Genomic DNA, 18,768 nt, shown 5'->3' on the forward strand with positions numbered 1-18,768 from the left:
CATCAGTGTTAAGTTTAAGATATATAAAATATTTCAGTTTGCATAAAAGTATAGTCTATAGAATATATATATAAAGAAAAGCTATACCATGTTATATAAATTCCTAAATTCTATTTTAAGAGACAAAGATTAAGTAATTGTAATTTATCATCATACTGAATCAGTCTCTTAAAGTTCTTTAAAAAACAAAACACGGTTTATCAGCACTAGTCAGACACTGCACTTCAGAAATAAAATGCAGCAAACTTCGATGAGAATTCATACTAACACTGTCAATCAAGTACTTGAATACTACCAGACACATAAAATCAATTTAATAGTAGCATGAGTAATCTGCTATCAAGTGAGAATTCAAAAGGGCTTTTTCAAAACTTTTCACTTTAAACCATTAAAGGCTACTGCTAAGTTCTTAGATGTCATTTTATTACACAAAAATATCCTTGAATAGAAACAAAAATTTAAAAACCTTCTTTTCTTTTAAGTAATATCCAATTGCGAAATTTCGGTCTCCACTTTCTCGTTCAGACTGAAACCTAAAAGAAAAAAATGTACTTAACTTTATGATTTCTTCTCTGAGATCAAGAGCAGCCTGGAGCTGCAGGTCTGCCAGAGAAACTATTTCCAATCTCCCTCCCCCCACCTCCAAATTGTCCTGGGTCCTGGTAGTTGGATGGTCGGTTCTCCTCCCCCAACACCTCCCCACCCAATTTTTCCTTTCTCTTCAGAGAAGGGAAGACACCCCATGTATATCAGCCAGCCAGGGCATAGCTAGTTGCAGTAAAACTAGGCACTTCCTCTCCTATTGAATTTAGTTGAGGCAACCCAGAAGGAGGTAACAGAGAGTCAAGAGACTGTGCCTGCTCCCCGTTAGGGAAGCCCCATAAGAAGACCCAGCCACACAACTCTAACCTATGTGCAGAAGACACAGGTCAGTCCCACGCAAGCTCTCTGGGAGCCCCTAGGAGCCCAGGTTAGTTGATTCTATGGTTTTCTTATGGGACCCCTCTGCACTTATAATCCTTCCTCCCCCTCTTCCACAGGATTCTGAGAACCGCCTAAGGTTTGTCTGTGGCTTCTAAGCCTTTTAAATGTTTCTTTCAGGTAATTTAGACCTGACTAACTACCTCTAATGACCAAATGCTAAGTAATTAACTATTGGTTGAAGTAAGTTCTAGAGCCATAAGGAGACCATGTGCATGTACCTACATACATGTGTATGTGTGCTTGAATATGTGTATATATAAAAAGTAAAATAGTACTGAAAATAAAATTCTACAGTCTAATTATCAGGTGCATTTAAAGAAGTCTGACCAACTGTAAAAGCCCAAGTAACAAATTAGACTCACGTTGCATTACTGAATCCAACATATTCATTACCAGCCATCTTATTCAAAAACTGCATCACCTATAAACCAAATTAGGAGTATTAGTAACCAGAATTAAATACTTGAGGGATGTAATGCAAAAGCATGATTCTGTATTGTACTTACATAGTCAAACTTCTCAGCATTATTTACTCCTTGCTGCAAGGAAACAAAGGCAAACACGTTACCACGACACTGCGGAGCTGAGCACGGAGCTAACACAATACACATCCCTCGCTACATGGCACTCAAGGCACTGCACATTGTCTCACATCTAGGAAACCCTCTACAACAACAGTACTCAACTTCTGTACACGTCAACACCCAATGTTGAAAAAACTCAAAATTTACAAAGGGAATATATATTTTAAAAACATATTTACTAATCTCAGAGCTAGAGAATACAAATAACCCTGGGACCCCTTATCTTTCATAACAGCACATGGTTTGCTAAAATGTTAATTTCTGTTTCAAAAAGTTTTAAAATTTCGCCCTTAAAACATAATTAGTAATATAGAAAGCATGATTTTCAATTAACAACAATGTATTTTTTAAAAGCGAAGTTACACCCGACTGATCTTTTCTAGTGCTGCTATAAGCAAATGCTGACTACAGTCTACGAGCACGGGGAGAGCTCGACTCAGTGACTCTCACTTCTAATAATTTCATTTAACATTAAGCCAGTTCAGAGTGAGGAAGATGTATTGCTTCATTACTTCTAGCTCTGACGCGTTATCTGGCACAAATGTTATTAGGAAAACGCCTGTGCAATGTAGATCAGTTCAAGTAGCCAAATGGTTTCATTTTACCTCGGCGAAGTTTACAAAGCAGTAAGCTGAAGATCTGAAATCAAACGTATTGATTGGTGATGTGCACCCAACAGAAACAATACATCACTAATCTCTAAAACAGGATTCAGATAATTTGACAACCATTTTAAAAAGCAATTTGTTAAGAATCTACCCTCAAGGTTCCGAAGCATTATTTACGATGTTGTTACAGAGAGTTTGTTCCAGAGTGTCATCTACTGAACAAAACCAGTTCCATTCTCCCTATGGGAAGTCTACTTATGACTGGTAAATATGTAAAACCCTTCAAATCAAGCTGTTTAGAAAGTACAATCACATGTACATAATCAGCAACAGAAAGAAACACGAGAGTGTGTCATCAAAATTAGACATTAACCAAACTTAAATAATGCAAAAATAACTTAATGACAGCTATATTATAACCCTTTTGTTGTAAGAGGGGTTATATATTTTCTCTAAAGCATCCTGACATTTTAAAAGTTTTCTTATACCAGAATCTAAAATGTAGACATGTAACTCCAAAGCTGTTCAATGAAAAATAATTAAAAGAAGAAATTACCAACTTCATTGAACTGTTGCAGTTGTCAAAATATTCCATAGATCCTAATGCTGTAAAATATGTAACAACATTTAAGCCACGAAAACCTTTTTAACCTTAGAGAAAGCACACAAAAAAGCACAACTGTGTTGTCACATGGATCATCACTGGATACACAACTAATCAGTATAAAATAAACAGGTTACATTGAACTTCCATTCTCAGACCTGAGCTACCCTGCAAAATTAATGTAAGTTTTCTTCATTGAATTATAAAGTTTAACATTTCAACCCTAGACTTGGTCACATACTTGGTTTATTTTATGGTTTCTAAAAGTTGAATTTTGCTTTTAAATTGTTAAGAAACAACTTAGCATGCCTTCAATTCCAACACTCAAGAGCAAGAGCCAGAGGCAGATGTATCTCTCTGGGTTCAAGGCCAGCCTGGTCTACAGAAGGAGTTCCAGGACAGCCAGGAATACACACAGAGAAACAACTGTCTCGAAATACAAAAACAAAAAAAAAACGAAAAAGGAAATATCTAACCTTTACTGTATTATTTGTTACATTCAGATTCCATTATTAAATAATGTTTTTAATAGGTATCTGAAATGTTCTAAGCAGATTTATGTAAGCAGGAAATAATAAAATACTGAATGATCACATGGACTAAAGAGTACCTCCTATTTATATGTAAAGGTATTTGATTAATGATGTTTGCTCTTCTATCTCCCCTGGAAATGGTGTTTGACTTTCTGAATCCTTACAGTCTAAGTGTCCCCACATCTCTTGGAAAGATTTCATGTACCAGATGAATAGATCGGATGGATGGGAGCTAATTGTAATACTGAAGTGCTGAGTAAAAAGCTTTTGTGCAAAGCTCTTGGGAAAAAAAAACATACACAAAACAAAAGAGAGTACATGCTTTGCCGAAGAAAAGAAAAACTGAAAAAGGACCATCAGGTTTGCTACAGTGTGGTCATCTGAGGAGAGGAGGAACAGCGACTGTAAAACTGGAGCAGGTGATGTTCATGAGTGAGTTTGTCATAGTGATATGTTTGAAAGATGTCGATTTTCTAATCTTCTTGCACAATTTGTATGATTATCTTGTAGGGCATTTTCTTTTGTCTTCAAAATCATAACTGATCTGTGGTTCATATGCCAACTGATCATTTCTACTGACAGAACCCTGAGAGAGTTCTCACACTAGGCGCTTATCCAGACGGCAAGGCCCTTTCGCATAGTCAATGAGCAGACTGACGCGGAACAAGGTTTTGTTACAGCAAACTATTACTCCCTCCTCCACCAACTGGGATCTTATCACACAGCAATCAATACTGTACCTAAGCTCAACCTGCTTAAGTCTTATTTCAATTTTGTTAACTAAACAAGGAAACGACCTAGAATAGGGTTATTGGTAATAACAATTCTTACCAGGCATTACTTTAATTCACAGGCTCAGTATTACTAACTTCAGTACTTTAAAGTATTGCCTCATTAGCAACCAAGACTTTTACCATAGAGCAGTGAACTGTAACAAGTATGGACAACATGAGATGGCCTTTCTTCTGGAAAATGGACTATCCAAACCAAAAGCAAAGTATTTTAGGAGGGGCACATAGGAAACACATATGGAAGGAGAAGTTCTTCAACTACCAGCGCTCCTTGCCCTTAACCCCAGCATGGCGCCAGGGATGTAGCTACCCCGGCATGGCGCCAGGGATGTAGCTACCCCGGCATGGCGCCAGGGATGTAGCTACCCCGGCATGGCGTCCACAGTACAAGCACTGCTACATACTGTGCTGTTTGAATTCTGAAAATGTTCACAGAAATGTAGAGCCTTTAAGAAATTAAACTGGGCAAAATACAGTTTAAAATTCTAATCTATCTATTAAATGATGTTCAAAAGCAAACCATGTTTGAGAATAAAAAGAATAAAAAGATTAACGCTAGAATATTATAAAAATTTATCTTGTATAAAAAGTATATAATAAGCTATAAAATGTATGTCTCTTTAAGGAAAGTGTAAGTGGAAATTTAACAAAGGTGATGGAGCCTTAACTCTGCCTATTGTAACTAATGCAAGTGCTAGGGTGGCGGCTCCGGGTACCACGCTCGACCCACAATATATGTCTGATACCCAGCATCACAAAACATAAACTGAAAGAATTAATGTAACTATGTTGGGAGGAATTTTACACCTGATTTTATAATATGTTCATGAATGAATTCATATAACTAACTGTACAACAACAAATATACTTGGCAACACTAAAAAATGTTTCATTAAACAGCCAACATGTTAGCCAATTATTATGCAATGTAGTCATAAAGAGTGGGCATGCAAGTCAATTAAATATTAGAGATCACAAAAGAAGCAGAGGGAGGCAATGGAAAATGATTTTATAAAAGTCTTGGTTTGATCTCGTCACAGAGGAATCTTCTGAAACTAAACAGCACTAAACTACAAATTAGTATTAAGAATAAAAAGTAACTGTTCTATATCTGGGTTCTAGTGCTTTTTGGAGACAGGGCCCTACCTACCTCCGGCTGGCCTAGAACGCATGATCTACACAAAGCTGACATCAAATCCACAGCTATCCACCTGCTTTTGCTTCAGGCATGGGGATAAAGACAAGTAGTACCTCTGTGCCCTGCTGATACAGCATTTTTATCTCTTTTGAACAGCTCGATTAACTCGGCTGGAAAAAAACAAACTCTACCTTCCATTTAAAAAAAAAAGAAAAACCCCCTCAAATTTGTCTACTAATATAAATGTCAAGTAAATAAAGTACTAAACTCCTGTGTTGTAAATATACCAAGCCCAGGGCACCTTGCACTATACGAGCTGAGGGGTAAGTTGACTAGGAAATCTGCTGGAATACAGCCAGTGTGACAAACAGAAGACAGCAGAGACGAATTAGATTTGTCTTGAGGTTTTACAGAGCAACACTTTAAAATCTTTAATGTTTTAATTAAAAAATGGCTGCTTCCCAAAACGGGAGTTGAGGGAACACACAAACTTTTTCAAGTGGTGAAACTTAGAAACAACCACTAGAAGAGACATAAATTTAGAAAATCACTTAGCTTACCAAATTTCTAAACTCAAAATGCAATAGTGCCATCATTTTATAGTATGTTGTCCTGAGTTTCCTACCCCAATATTCAAGGCATCAGACTTTAACTTTTAAGATAAACCTAGGTCGTTTTTATCACTGAAAAACAAAAACACGAGAGACATGTCTTTTCATCTAAACATAACTACCCCTCTTGTTCTTATTCTTTCCTTTAAACCACACAATCACACATTATCATCATGAGATAGTTAAACAGATTGTTACAAAGTATTCCCTTAAACGTAGCAGCTACTATAGGAGAAAAGCAAGTAAGAATAACCCTTATGTCTTTGTAATCATGTGCATTTTAAGTGTAAAATTACATTTGTTTTTAAAAAGGTATTTACCTATATAGCTTTGTTTAAAATTTTAAATATTGGAGTTTTCCTATAAGCTTAGTGGTTAAGAATTAATGCAACAGGTTCCTTCTGTCCAAATCCTCCTTTTTCCACAATCTGCTAATCCTTTTGAACATTTGCTCTGCCTCTTCCCCCATTTCCTGAGGATCACCACCAACCCTACAAGGAAAAAATATCAATACTACAAAATTATGAAATAAAGAGTCTCACTAAAGACTCTACTTTTTTGGAGGGATACAACATGAGATTTGTTGCAATGGTACCATAACAAAGCCCCGAACTTTGAATGAAAAAAACAAAGCAAACAGTCTTAAGGTCAAGTAAAGAGCAGAAAACGGCTGCACCCGACAGCTGCGGAACGAGACCTGCTTTAGGCATGCAAGTTCAAGCTCCCCGGAAGGAGCATGTTTGCCATCAGAGAGCAGGCACCAACTAGTGTCTACATGATGGCTATGTATAACTATTTAAAAAAATAGATGCAGCTTTTGTACAAGTTAAAATAACGCAGCGTTTCTGCTTTCAAAACTGCTAAAGTCAAAGACACCATTAAGTGGAAAGGCAACCCCCCACGTTAAATATGGCACAGTAAATGCTAATACATAATAGAACACAAACCAGATTCCACTGGTGACACAATCCATCCAGCGTCCATTTCCTGTAAGTAAGACGACTGGGCTGTTTGGCTAGGTTTTGTTAATTCAACTTCACACCATTACCATTTTATAAAAATACATAATCATACAGAGGCTGCATACCTAACCAAACAATTCTTTCTTTATCCTAAGGAATGTCTTCTTTTTAGGGCAGTTTTACAGCTGTATTAAGCTTATACCTTTAAGATTTACATTATGTTCAGTTAAAAAAAATACTTGTGAAACATAGTGTGAAAACAAAGACTCAAAGATAATGAGTTTAAATATGAACTGCCAACTTTTCTGGTAGATTTAAATTTTACAAGTTTAAAACTGACCAAAGTCACAAATACAAGACAACTTTTCTTTACTGCTGGGCCCTGACCCAACTTATGTTGTGTGTGCTCTTTACTGCTCCTAAACGCTCACACTAACTTGGACCGACGTGGTCTATGACACATGACATACCATGGGAAGTGAGACTAATGAGGTGACGGTGTGGTGTGACCAGACATGCACTTCCCGCATGCGGCATGTCAGTGCACTTGACTCAGCCCACAGTCATGAAACAAAAGGGGTTGAACTGCATGCAGTGAAGAAGACGTTCTGTGAATCATTTCACAAGCGTCCTCTAAGAGATCCTACTGGTGTGCCATGCTAACCTCACTTCCTACAGCAGGATCTCATCTCAATTCTGCCGGGCTACCTCTAAGTCACATGTAACTGAGGAGTCCTCAGCACGACAGCCCCTGCACTGCAGTCTTTGGGGTGAGACCCATGAATCATCTTCAGGAAAGTCAGTGGGACCACTGAAATAAATGCGATCCTGTCGACTCTGGACATTTACTGGATTCAGCGACAAAGGCCCACTTGTGTACGTATATGTTTACCTAAGGACACCTAAGCACACTGTGCCTTCTACATAACTGCACTGCTATGTTCTACAATAATTTTCACCTCAGGATAACTGGAGAGCAGAAACTCAACTCAAACTAGCTACATTAAAAGATATTTGGCTATAAAATCTACTTAGAGCCAAGTGGGCCAATGCTTATAAAATATCGCTGTAAAAGAACATATTTTTAAGAGAGCAGCTTCTGCTTTAAACCTCACTGAGTTAATGCAGGGCTTCTACTATAGCTGGATGAGCTCCTGAGGACTGGGCTACGCCTGTAATTTATCCTTTAGCATTTTGTTTGCATCCACAGTACCCCATCTATAGTATCCATGTACAAGTCCATGAGTTATGTTTTATTCTAACCTGAAATAGACAGGCACAAATTTACTGAGGAACATAAGTGTCCCAAACACAAAATTCATTTTAATAAGTAACACAAATAGAAATTAAAAATAAAAAGGGGGGCGTGTTTGAAATTGTGTGATAAATATAAAAGTCTATCACACAACAGAACCATTTTGAAATACTTATTTCAAAACATTAGCTTCCAATTACTGAAGCAATACAAACACTAACATAAAAAGTCACATACAATGCAAACACAAAAACATAAGTAATGTAATAATTGGAAGAAGCCTTATTTCTTTTACTTATGACATGATAAAAACATAAGTAATGTAATAATTGGAAGAAGCCTTATTTCTTTTACTTATGACATGATAAAAGTAAAACAAATGAAACAAATTTAAATGAAAATTGCAATCCCAGCTTGAGGATAAAAATAATTTACTTCTTTTAATATAATAAATATATTTTATCTTAAACAAAAATTAGAACATTTTCTCCAGCATTTAATAAAAATATTATACAGAAAAATGCTTTTTTCTAGAAAAAAAATTTACTCTTTCTAAAAGCAAAGAGAAAAAAAAAAGATTAAAAACCTTAAAAAAAAAAACAGCTCAGTGCCTATTGACCAAAAGCTTTATACGGAGAAGTGAACCAATGGTTGGGATTCATTGTGAGTCCAATGGTTTTCATTTTATCCTTGAAATGACATCACGGGGGGGGGGGGGAGGAGGGAGGACACGGACTGATAACCCTAACCCAATATAACAAGACTATTTTATTAATACCAAGGAAAATGTATCATAGTCCTACACAAACAATCCAAAATACATATTTATTCCTTAGTTATTAAAACCTCTGACTAGGTTAAAAGGAAAGGTCGACATCTTACCTTTATCAGTGAAGTGACAACGATGGCGCCAGCATTTACCATAGGGTTGTGTGGTTTATCTGAAAACATAAAGCAACAGCACTGTTTCAGATATGTGGCACCGCTTCCTCGGATGCACATGTACTTTTCTGCAGGAGGACTGTTTGGAGCAAGGTACATTTAAACCAGTTGTTCACACCTAGGATCCACACAGCAGTTGTAAAAAGTAAAGTATAAAGCACATCCAAATTTTTTAACCCTGCCATTTCAGCCTCAACCTTTATCTCAGAGTTCTAATGACTGAATATATCTCAGTTACTGTTAAAGCTCACAAAATGCATACATGCAGCTGACCCTAATGAACTTTTATATTACAAATAATCTTGAAAAAGCCCATCTGATATGATTCCAATTTTACTGTTTAAAAAGGTTCTTGTATTTATGCACATGTATATGTATGCATGTGTGTATATCCACTGAAGAACAATACAAACACTAGTAAAACGCCCAAATATACAACTATACTCATTTTACTCCTCTGTACCTTCAACACTTCCTGGTAGTAAAGGATATACTTCTTATACAGGTTTTTGAAAGATGTATTTTTATTTTCTGTGTGTTTGCCTGCATGTATATATGTGTACCACATACATAATTGGTTTCTGAAAAGGCCAGAGAGGGCTGTCAGATCCCCTGGAATTAGAGCTGCAGACAGTTTTGAGCTACCATGTGAGTGCTGGAAACTGAACCTGGGTCCTCTGCAAGAACAGCAAGTGCCTTAACCACTAGCCCATCTCTCCAGTCTTTTTAAATAAAATTTAACTTTTAAGTTAACCCATAATCCTAACCTTTTCTAAATCTTGAATTGATTTTTAATTAACTTATTTCAATTCTTAAATTTAAAATTAATTTTTTCTCATTGGTCCTGTGCACCTGTCACAGGACCTCCAAAAATTGGTTAGGATCTTGCTTATTGATACAAATTCTTAAAATTAATTTTTAATTCTTAAACTTTTAAAAATCGAAATTTTTAAATTCTTAATTGTAATTCTTAAGTTAATTAAACTTAAAAGCTTAGCAATTCTAATTCTTAAATGAAATTTTAAAAGCTTAACTTATGACGCTAGCATTCACTGAACAGTGAATCATGAACACACACTCCAGTCCATTACAAATACTCACTTGAGAAAGACTTCCAGCAAAGTGTGGCAGTGTTCTTCTCTCCTAATCCCAGCACTGCTGGGCAGGAGCTCAAGGCCAGGCTGGGCTACCTGAGCTCCTGGCCTCAAATAACAAAACAAACGCCTACTTCCCCGTGGCAATGATTTATCTCCTCAGGGATAAGCTTATTGAAACTGACAGTCCAAACACAGACATTTACCTGTACTATACACACCATCGGTTTCCTTGAATTAACAGGTTACATTACACAAGGCAAGCCTCTAGATAAACCTGTAAGCTCTGAAAAAGCAGTCAAATGGTTCCGCAAAATAATAAACAGTCACCATGGGACCAGCCATTCTGCTTAGCCATATAACCAAGAGAAGTCTAATGTCCAATCAGCTGAAAGGTTTATTAATCATGGAATATTATAAAAAGGAATAAACTACATGAACCTTAATCATATTAAGCTAAGTCATGAAAGAACAAATATTAAGTGATCCCATTTAACTGGAGTTTCTAGAATAAATGAATCTACAGACAGAAATATACTGATGGGTTCCAGGGCTAAAGAGACAGGGAATAACGAGTGAATATGGACTTTGTTGTGGAGGTGGTCACAGTGTTCCAATTTGCCTGGTGATAATTTCAAAACTCTATGAACATAGTAAAAGCTACTGCGCTGTATACTTTTGCTACTGTTTTTGTTCTGAAACACTGTAAGTAACCCAGACTGTCCTCAAACTCATGACTACTCGTATCTACAACTGTGCTATTATGACTTGTATCATTGGAGATAAGGATATTTTCCAAGATTACCATCTCCTAGATGTGTTTCCTCACGATGATAGAAAGTATCAGCCAACGCCAATGTCAGGACAAAAATTATTTACATCTCAAACACTTTAAAAGTATTACATATTCTTACAGGTTACTACAACTGCGGCTTATCTGTTCATACTTACACTGATCTTCATTATTACAACCTTACATAGCAAGAGTGATCATTATTACCATACATTCAGTTTCCATAGCTACAATCTACTGATGAAATTTTAAGTGAGAAAATGATCTTCAAACTGTTCTGTGTAGGGTCTGGTACAAACCAAGATTCAATAACGCAGCATCCCCTGAGAACTCAGGAACAAATGGGGACCCTAAGCCTTCTTCTGGCCATCAAGACTGCTGGTAATCAAGACCTTTGGTTTAGTTTCCTATTTCAATTCTGATAAAAAACTAGTACTAAAACTTTGAGCTCTGATCACAACTGTTTTCATAGACCATACTACCACATTCATGAACACGGCAAAAATTTTATTAATAATTCTAAATTTATTTACCCAAACATTTTTAAATTTTTCATAAGATACTATGTTATTTTACATGTATGGGGGGTGTTTTTCCTGGACGTATGTATGTCTCTGCACAATGTATGTGCCTGGGGTGGAGGCAGCCAGAAGAGGCGCTGAGATGCCCTGGAGCTGACACTGTAGTTAGCTGTTAGTCCACCATGCACTGTTGGAAAACACATCTTGTTCTCTCAGAGATAGGCCAGTGCTCTTAATCCCTAAGTATTTAAAGAGCCTCTCAAAAAGATGTCTCATATTCAAATTCTACATTTGTTTTTAGATGTTTAAATGCCTTCCTAAAAATCAATGTATCTGCCAGAATGACTTAGATTATTCCCCTTGCCCTTCCAAAGGAAAGTGCTCATTATATTATAAAATGTTTTATATTCCAGAGATAACAGAATGAGTTTTTATTAAACCTGGATGTCAAAGGGCCTAATAAATATTTTAGAATATAATATCCTCAATAAGATTGCCAATATATGCTAATTTATATTAGCATAAAATTATGGTAAAAAAACAGCAAAGATTATGGTAAAATACAGAAAACTGTATGCCATTTTATAGTATATGACATTTATTTAAGAGTGGTTATGCACTCATTCTATGGATAAACAGAGGTCAGAGCTTCTAGCAATAAAACTAGTAAGGAGATTGAACCTAGCTATTTCTTTACCTTTGTCAAACAGGCTCTTTTAACTGAAATAATTAGCAACACACTCAGAGTAATTATGAGCACCCCAGAACTATGAGCTGCTCCCACTGGACTGTTCTTAAGCACACTCTAAACAATTTCAAACGTGAACAGAAACCCTCGATAGGTGACTATAATGTAACTTATTTATTATTAATGGGCAGGGCTCACGTAGCCAAGGCTACCCTTGAATGCCATGGGCTGAGAGCGTCACCGAGCTCCTGGCCCACCTTACTCCATCTCCTATCTGCTAGGATTACAGGTGTCACCGTGCCCGCTGTGGGATGCGTTTCCTGTCCTCACCTCCCTACTGCTCTTGCTAATGGTGTAAGAATAGATTAAAAAAAAAAAAACCTCTAAAGATTAAAGAACTTCTACAGCAAGTTTTAAAAAATAGGAAAAGAGTTCTTCAAAAGCAGAATTCAAATTACTTAGAGTTAAGCAGAAAAATGAGTTATTTCTTTCTCTAACCAACTTGTAAACATTCCTTACCATCTTCATTCAGAAATAGTTTGTTGAATCTTAATCCACTCGGCTCCTTCCCAACATAGCGATGCACATACTCCGTTCCCAGATCATTAACTGCGATGGCGTACTTCAGGGGCTTCACGCAGGACTGGAGACAAAAGGGCACTTTGGTGTCTCCAACAGAATGCCTAGTCAAGTAGATTTAGAAACAATTAGCGTCAGCTGCAACAGCTGCATGGCCAGCCTTGCTCTTTTTAGATTATTAATTCTAATCCATAAACATTTTTAATTCAACCGTAAATGTTTACTTCAACATTAAGGAAGTTTAGGGGCTGGCTACATGACGCTGAGGTAAAGGTGCCCACCACCAAGCCTGACAACCGGAGTGTAATCGCTGGGACCCACGGTAATGAGGTTATCCTCAGGTTATCTTCTGATCTTCATAAGAGAAAGAGAGAGCGTGTGTGAGCGTGTGTGAATATGAACATTAAAGGAGTATGTTTAAGAGGGATACTGCAAAGAAAATGGCAAAAGCTTAAATTAGTCAAAGTAAGTTTCATTAGGTTTTAAATCAGTATGTTTTTCTTACTACCACCTGATTTCAGAGTGAACTAGGCCTTTTAAAAATTACCTTAGAAAAATTAACATGTTTATTTATAATAAAAAAACTTACACTTTTTTATTATAACTTAAGGATACTTCAGATTAGATAATTAAAATCACAGATGAAGAAGTTTTCAACTTTACCTTAAGAAGAAAAACCTAAAGTTTCTACATTTACCTGACTTGTAGCCTCAAACTTTAGGGTACCGCCAAGCATGGTGGCACATGCCTATAACCAAACCAGAAGCAGAGGCATGAAGATACAAGGTCTGAGAGTAGCCTACGCTACAGAGTTAAGTTCTAGGCCAGCCCAGTCACATAAAGAAACTGGCATTCAAAACCGAAAAGATAAAATAAAATGAAATTGCATCACTAATATAAATTCATCAAGTTGTATGAACAATACCTACAAGCTACATACATTTTTTAAAATTTATTTAGTTTTTACACATGAGTGCTCCGTCGCCATGCACACCTGCATTCCACAAAAGAACACCAGATCCCATTGCAGACGGTTGTGAGACACCATGTGGGTGCTGGGAACTGAACTCAGGACCTCTGGAAGAGCAGCCTTAACTGCTGAGCCACTTCACCAGCCCCAGTTACATACACTTTTATGTTGTTATATTTTCATTTTTAAAAGTAATTTTAAAGACAAATATAATATGTACTGGCTCATAAGTAGCTTTTAGACATAAAGCAAAGAAAAATCAGCCAGCAGACCGCAACCCCAGACAACAACAAAGAGGACCCTGAGAGAGACAAACATGGAACTGCACAGGAAGAGAAAAAGACAAGATCTCCCAAGTAAACTGAAAGCGTGGGGTCACAGAACAGGATAGACAGGGAGAGGTGAGGAAGGGAGGGTAGCGAACAAAACTGCATAGCTAAATAAAAACAATTTTTAAAAAGTAATTTTAAGGAAAGATTATATTTCTAAGCTAAATTCTTTTAGTGGGAAGAACACTGAGACTTCTGGCATAACTGTTCTGACATAAAATTAGAACTTGACAATGACACTTAATGTCTGACTTCCAACAAAATAAAAGTATTTTTTGCACTGAGTTGTGTGTGTGCATTTTCACATTGAAGCAGCAGACCTGTGTGCACACGTGTGGCTGACACCAAGCCCTTCATCCTCCCACTGAAAACGGAGCTCGCTATTCCCTAGTTCTGTAGCCTGTTTGCATCGAGGATCTCTGCCCCTCCCAACTGCTGGGATTGCGGGGAGTCACATTTGCCCGAGAGTCTGTGCCAGAGACCAACTCTGGTCTCCCCGCTTGCACACTAAGCACTTTATTCACCAAGCATCATCTCCTAAGCCCCCTCCCCCCAAAAAATAGTTCTTGAAAAAACATTCCCACACTTCAGCATTTTTCCAAAGGTTTTCATCCAGATTTTAAAGTCAAATATTTCTCTTTATAGTTCTCCCTCATAATAACACTTTCTGATAATTCTGCAAGAAGCCTCATCATCAGCTGCTTCTCAAATAGTTTCCATGTATATAATTCATATAAAAGACTGTATTTTGCAGTCAAATATTTCTCTTTATAGTTCTCCCTCATAATAACACTTTCTGATAATTCTGCAAGAAGCCTCATCATCAGCTGCTTCTCAAATAGTTTCCATGTATATAATTCATATAAAAGACTGTATTTTGCAGCTGACTTTGCAAATTGACTGATAATGTGATAGGTTATGCTACCTAAGTTCAAGACCAGTCTCAAAATCATGTTTCTTTCTGCTTCACGTCTATTGTTATACAAAATTGAAGGGTTAAAGTTGGTCTCCATAGATTTTTAAATAAACTTACCTTTGCCCATCTACTGTACAGACAGATACACCCCACAAATCAGGACTGAACTTGGCCAGCTGAGGAATATAATCAGCAACCTATCCAAAATATTGGAAAGATATTAAGAGACGCAAGCTGGGCAGTGTGTTTTCTCTCGCCAACGACTAGCTGTTTACAGTACTCAGGCACTTCCACCTGGCCTTTAATGATATTGTGAAAACTAAGAGCGCCAACCCACAAACCCCAGCACCAGCACGACGCTGGGTGGCTTCGCTCCACTCTCTAATTCCCAATGCAATCGTTCTTCCCACACACGCACAGACTAAAGAGCTAAAGACTTTTTTAAAAAAGGAAAAACCTGACAGCCTTCAACCTTGTAACACTGAGATTGTAATGAAAGTCTTTGCTGCTACTTGGAGAACTTGGTTGGGAGGACTAATGGGTGCCTATCTGTGGGGCAGGGATGTTACAGGTTCTTCTGAAGCACAGGCTGACAGGGTGGGCCCACACTTGCTTACATAGTGAGGCTTCCTCTGGATTCCTGATTCTTTCTCCAACTCCTATATGATGGGATTATAGGGAGGGGGACCACCATGCTTGACTTTCCCTGGATAATTTTTAAAAACTAGAAATATTTTACTTTATATTAATGGATATCAAGTCTGCAGAAATGTCAGTCATCCTTATTAATTAAAAAAAAATGCAAAGCCACTTCAGTCATTTTCCAAATTAAATTTCTTTTAAAGCTTGGTTTCACTCTAGGCAGAATAACAAAAAGGAGTTAAGTACTTAACATGGTTTAAAAAGCACCAAATCTAGTGGCTTGACTCGCTCTCTTATTTGTAAACAAAATACCCAGGTTACTCCCTTACACCGATGTTCACATCAGGAAGCGCGTCCAAGCCTTACCTTCCCTCCAGACTGCGTTTTTGCGCTCTCATACAGCTCATCAATGTGAGAGGTGAAGGACACAAAGTCAGGAATGACAAACTTCCTCCTAAAGGCTTGTGTCAACAAGACAATGTTGCTCTGAACGCACCTGTGAAATGCGACAGAAAAACAGAGTGGGCACCTTTCAGTCACCACACCTGCTAGCAGCACTAACTGGGAATAGTGACAGTTACCGGTAAAGGAGGTAAGGCATACAAGTCAAAATTGACTTAAAATTAAGACATACTCTCCCTAGGTTATTTTTTCTGTCTAGCTCACCTGAACAGATCAGAAATAAATTAGATGTGCCTAAAATTGTGCCAGGCACTAAAACAGCAGTGCATTCTGTAAGGTCTGAACATTAGAACAAGTTTCACATCCTACTAGAACTGATAATTACTCAATATGAGATTAACATATATGGTTAACAAAAACTAATCTTTAAAACACCATAAACAAGATTATGAATATTTTTCAATTTTAACATCTTTCTTAGCTTCTGTATAACTACTGGGTAGCATTTGACAAAAACTTCAAGTAATTGCATATATATTCCCTGAATAACACTTTGAAAGCTTTGTAAGATCAAACCAATTTGGTTTGATCAAACTCTTCAATTTTCATAAGTGAAAAATGTTAAGATGTTTATAAAAATAATGTACACTTTATAATAAACTTCTTATGAAGTAGTATATTAAATTTTATATTAGCAAAACCAAAAGCAAGCTTGATGTAAATGTAACACATTACGGAATAAAAAATGCTTCAGTGTTAAAAATTATCTCAAAGACACAGTAAGCACTCTGGTGATCTTAACCAACATTCTGCTTTCTTCTGAAAGTGACTCAGCCAAAAGCATGTCAGTATATAACCTTGAAAATGGTGCCGCAGTACATTTTAAACTCTGAGCTGAAGACAGTCTTAAGATTTCTAAGTATCAATAACTCAATCACAGAGTATTTGACAAAAGACAACTTGCTACACATGAATGTCAAGATACAACACAAACTATAATTAATACTCTACGGCAAGACCCATAATATGATTTAAAAAAAATTGCCAGGTGGTAATGGCGCATTTAATCCTAGCACTTGAGAGGCAGAGCCAGGTCAATTTCTTGAGTTCAAGGACAGCCTGGACTAAACAGTAAGTTCCAGTACAACCAGGGCTACAAGGAGAAACCCTGTATCAAAAACACCAACGAACAGATAGATAAATAGGCAGACAGACAGACAAAAATAAAAAAGTCTAAGTCAGACCGTTGCTATGAGAAGATATTAATGTTACTGGATTCCTCATAGATAAATGATACAATACTAAATTAGAGCATGCATGGATGAAAAAGAAAAATAATGGGCATTATTAATGATGAGCATGTTTAACCTTAAAAATATCAATACTTTCTGAAGAGCTTCCCCACTTCATGGATAAGTAAATGAAATTAAGAGGTTGAGTAGTACACCAATAAATATTCTCAGTGGTTAAATATTTAATTTTAAAATATCTCAAATAGTTTCTAAAATTCAACTTCCAAAAATAATGCAGTAAGGGAAATATAACAAGGATACCTTTCTCAAATGAAAAAGCTTAATGTGAAAATTAAATTACTTCTTATTTTTAAACCAAATATACTTCATTTTTAAGAAGTTACAAATAAAATATACCAAGCAAATTTAAATGGTTAACCCATTACTATTTCCCCCACTATTATTTTAAATGCTTAAAACTAATCAGGGGCTGGAGACCTGGCTCGGTAGTTAGGAGTATGATTGCATTCCCAGCTTTGTTCAATTCCTAGCACCCACATGATGGCTCACAGCTGTCTGCTACACCAATTCCAAGAGATACAACGCCCTCTCCTGGTCTCTACATGCATGTGACGCATAGAAACACCTATACACATAAATCTGAAAATAAAATTTAAAAAAAATTAATCACCACATTTAAAGAGGATTTAATCAACAAAACTATACAATTAAGTTTGGATATGGTGTTCTAGCATAAAGCATCAGCAAAACCCACGTGGCAACAGTCTTAAAACCACTCACTCACACACACACACACACGCACACGCACACACGCACTCACACACATATTTTAAATGTACACTAGTTTTTTGGGCATGGGTGTCAGATCCTGGAACTGGAGTTACAGGTAGTTGTAAGCTGCATGTGGGTGCTAGGAATTGAACCCGGGTCCTCTGGAAGAGGAGTTGGTGCTCTTAACCCCTGAGTGATAAGTTACCACTATAGACAATTTCAGCCTTCAGAATACTCTAACTACATACAGTGATGGATGCTCAAATAGTGAAGACTCGGTGTACTATAAAATAGAAGTTGTTTAAACGGAGGAAAAATTACCTTTGCCTTTCAGCAGGCAAAAATCCTTCTCTGTGCTTTGTCCGATCACTTTCTTGACAATCAGGTCTTACAAATACGATGTACATTAATGTAATACAAATTTTTTTCTCACATAACTTTTCATTAGTAATATGAGTTTTAAGAAAACCAAATAATTACAAATGCAAGCCACTTGTTGTCTCTAAAAACAAGTCCAAAAACTATGATCACACATACAAAGAGGTCTAAAAATGAATGAGTGAATAAAGAACTTGATAGCACAGTTTCTTCCCTTGTAATTTTAATGAATATTGAAATAAAGACATTGATTATATAGAAAGTCATAGACCGTCTCCAACTTTCAAATGCTAAAATTCACTTTTCATTTTTACAAGTCACAACACTGGTTTCTCTACTGTAAAGGCTAATAGATATATTCTAGGGAAAAAATCTCAACACTTCCACTCAAACCTCAACTATCTACCTCTGTAATTCTTC

The 18,768-nt window shown here is 36.7% G+C and overlaps 1 protein-coding gene across 2 annotated transcripts in view; it reads right to left on the reverse strand.

The window, feature by feature from the left end:
* Gls (glutaminase) overlaps nucleotides 1-18,768 on the reverse strand; it is a 65,298-nt gene that overhangs the window by 31,661 nt on the left and 14,869 nt on the right. For both annotated transcript variants that reach the window (XM_057758818.1, XM_057758819.1), the window contains exons 4-10: nucleotides 15,911-16,040; nucleotides 15,020-15,099; nucleotides 12,628-12,791; nucleotides 8,953-9,011; nucleotides 1,491-1,523; nucleotides 1,347-1,405; nucleotides 467-533 (exon numbers count right to left, since the gene is read on the reverse strand). In XM_057758818.1, the coding sequence (XP_057614801.1) occupies nucleotides 467-533; nucleotides 1,347-1,405; nucleotides 1,491-1,523; nucleotides 8,953-9,011; nucleotides 12,628-12,791; nucleotides 15,020-15,099; nucleotides 15,911-16,040 (592 nt within the window). The remainder of the gene's footprint in view (nucleotides 1-466; nucleotides 534-1,346; nucleotides 1,406-1,490; nucleotides 1,524-8,952; nucleotides 9,012-12,627; nucleotides 12,792-15,019; nucleotides 15,100-15,910; nucleotides 16,041-18,768) is intronic.

The sequence above is a fragment of the Chionomys nivalis genome, chromosome 26, assembly GCF_950005125.1.
Source record: "Chionomys nivalis chromosome 26, mChiNiv1.1, whole genome shotgun sequence".
NCBI classification, from domain to species: domain Eukaryota; kingdom Metazoa; phylum Chordata; class Mammalia; order Rodentia; family Cricetidae; genus Chionomys; species Chionomys nivalis.